The 1,999-nt window shown below is 54.4% G+C and overlaps 1 protein-coding gene across 1 annotated transcript; it reads right to left on the bottom strand.

Annotated features, from left to right (window-relative positions):
* Positions 1–633: 633 nt before the first annotated feature.
* On the bottom strand, positions 634–1,968 carry ADRA2C (adrenoceptor alpha 2C). The gene has a single exon (XM_009328887.1). The coding sequence runs from the start codon at positions 1,966–1,968 to the stop codon at positions 634–636; it is 1,335 nt and encodes a 444-aa protein (XP_009327162.1).
* Between the last annotated feature and the right edge of the window lie 31 nt (positions 1,969–1,999).

Raw genomic sequence — 1,999 nt, 5'->3', positions numbered from 1 at the left:
TTTTAACAGTACAAAGGTTTATTTAGAAAAGAGTTTGGATTGTTCTTTAGGGTTTTTTTTGGCAAACATTTAAATCCTTTCGTAACTCAAAAGACTGTCAGTGCCTGGTACTTTGCACTTTCTTTCCCCACATAAGCAGTGAAAGCCAATTTCTTACTGGGACGAGCCCACCACAGGCCCCAGCTGCTCTATTTATAAACACTCAAATCTCCACCACCACTGCCACTTAATCCTTTCCTCTTGATGTCTCTGCTTATTTTCCCACAAAATTCCAGAGCCCATAAAAGCTCACTGCCTCCCAAACTCAGTGTCTTAGCCTATTTTCCTCCGCGGACTCCCCATGCGCTCCCTCAGGGTTCAAAGACAATCACTCCCCTCCCCATTTACCCATCTGCACTCCAGCACCGCTCCTCCAGCACCATGTCGCCATTCTGTACCACAGTGAATGCCCTCAGCCTCCCCAACACTATCCCCGTGCCCCACAGCATCACTCTGCTCCACTGAGGGGGCAAGCCCTCTTCCTTCTCTCTAAGCCCAAACCCCATGTTCTCTTTCCTCCCTTCTTTTTCAGCATAGAGCCTTCTCCTTCTCTTTTAACTCTACTCCTGCTCAAGGCAAATCCATCCCTCCAGCTCAATGCCGGAAGTTCTTCTTCTTCTTCTTAAAGAGAATGTGTTTAAAGGACCTGCGGAAGTCCTGGTTGAAGATGGTGTAGATAACTGGGTTGAGGGAGCTATTGCAATACCCAATCCAGAAGAAGAACTTGAAGAGAGTCTCAGGGACCTCACATGCCTCCCGGCAAATACCATAGAGGCTGTAGCTGAAGAAGAAAGGGAACCAGCAAACTACAAAGACCCCCATGACCACGGCCAGCACAAAAGTGAAGCGTTTCTCCCGGGCCTGGGTGACTTTCTTACGGCAGATGCTGCTACGCTTCCGGCGACGGCGATATGAGAAGAACTGCATGGAGCGATTGCTAGAGCGGGACAGACGGCTAGAATGCTTGGAGGAATACGAGTAGGAGAAGGACTGGCTCTTGCTGCTTTTGCGGGGATGCTCCTCCCGGCTCCGCCTCCGTCTGCTCTCTGAGGTGCTGCTCTCCTCCAGCTCAATGTCCTCCAGCTCAGAGGCTTTGCGCCAGTGGTGCACTGAATAATGTCCATTCTCTCCCAGCTGCATCCTCAGGGATGTGCAGCCACCAGCAGCACGGCTCAAGCCATTCTCAGTCTGGGAGGACCCCTCTGGCATCGTACGCTTCTCAGAGAGGGTCCTGGTCCTTAGCTTGGCCACGCGGTAGATACGGATATAGACCAACACCATGATGAGGCAGGGGGCAAAGAAAGAGCCAATACAAGAAGAAAGGATGTACCATGTCTCATCATTGAGCTTGCACTGGGGAAAGCCATCTTCTTCAGGGTCCCGGTACATGGAGATCAATGGTGGGAAGGAGATGACAGCTGAAATGAGCCAGACAGTGAGGATGATGGCCTTGATCCGCCGGGGGGTCCGTTTGAGGTTGTACTCCACCGCCTGTGTGACTGACCAATACCTGTCGAGGCTGATGGCGCACAGGTGGACGATGGAGGAGGTGCAGAAGAGCACATCCAGCGCCAGGTAAATGTTACACCAAGCTTTGCCGAAGTACCAGTAATTCATAAGCTCGTTGGCTAAGGAGAAAGGCATGACCAGGGTAGCCACCAGGATGTCCGCGCTGGCCAGGGACACCAGGAAGAGGTTCTGGGGGGCTCTCAGCGCCCGGCTGGTGAGCACAGCTATCACCACCAGCACGTTGCCCACGATGGTGAAGACGATGAGGAAGCCCACCACCGCCGCCAGGCCGGCCACGGCCGCCGGGGAGTAGGGGGAGGGCGGCTGCAGGAGGGCAGAGGAGGACGGAGAGGAGGGGGGCAGCGCCAGGCTCGTTGGGGGGGAGCCCAGGCTCGTGTTCACCACCAGCAGCAGATCCATGGTGGGTGTGCGGGGCGCCGGCGTCCTAGAG

The sequence above is a fragment of the Pygoscelis adeliae genome, unplaced genomic scaffold, assembly GCF_000699105.1.
Source record: "Pygoscelis adeliae isolate BGI_AS28 unplaced genomic scaffold, ASM69910v1 Scaffold66, whole genome shotgun sequence".
In the NCBI taxonomy this organism is placed as follows: domain Eukaryota; kingdom Metazoa; phylum Chordata; class Aves; order Sphenisciformes; family Spheniscidae; genus Pygoscelis; species Pygoscelis adeliae.
Note: the sequence above shows the minus strand (reverse complement) of the source record. Positions and strands in the feature narration are given on the sequence as shown.

Bases quoted from the DNA above. Each gene is read 5' to 3' on its own strand.
- ADRA2C (XM_009328887.1), bottom strand. From the start codon at position 1,968: ATGGATCTGCTGCTGGTGGTGAACACGAGCCTGGGCTCCCCCCCAACG.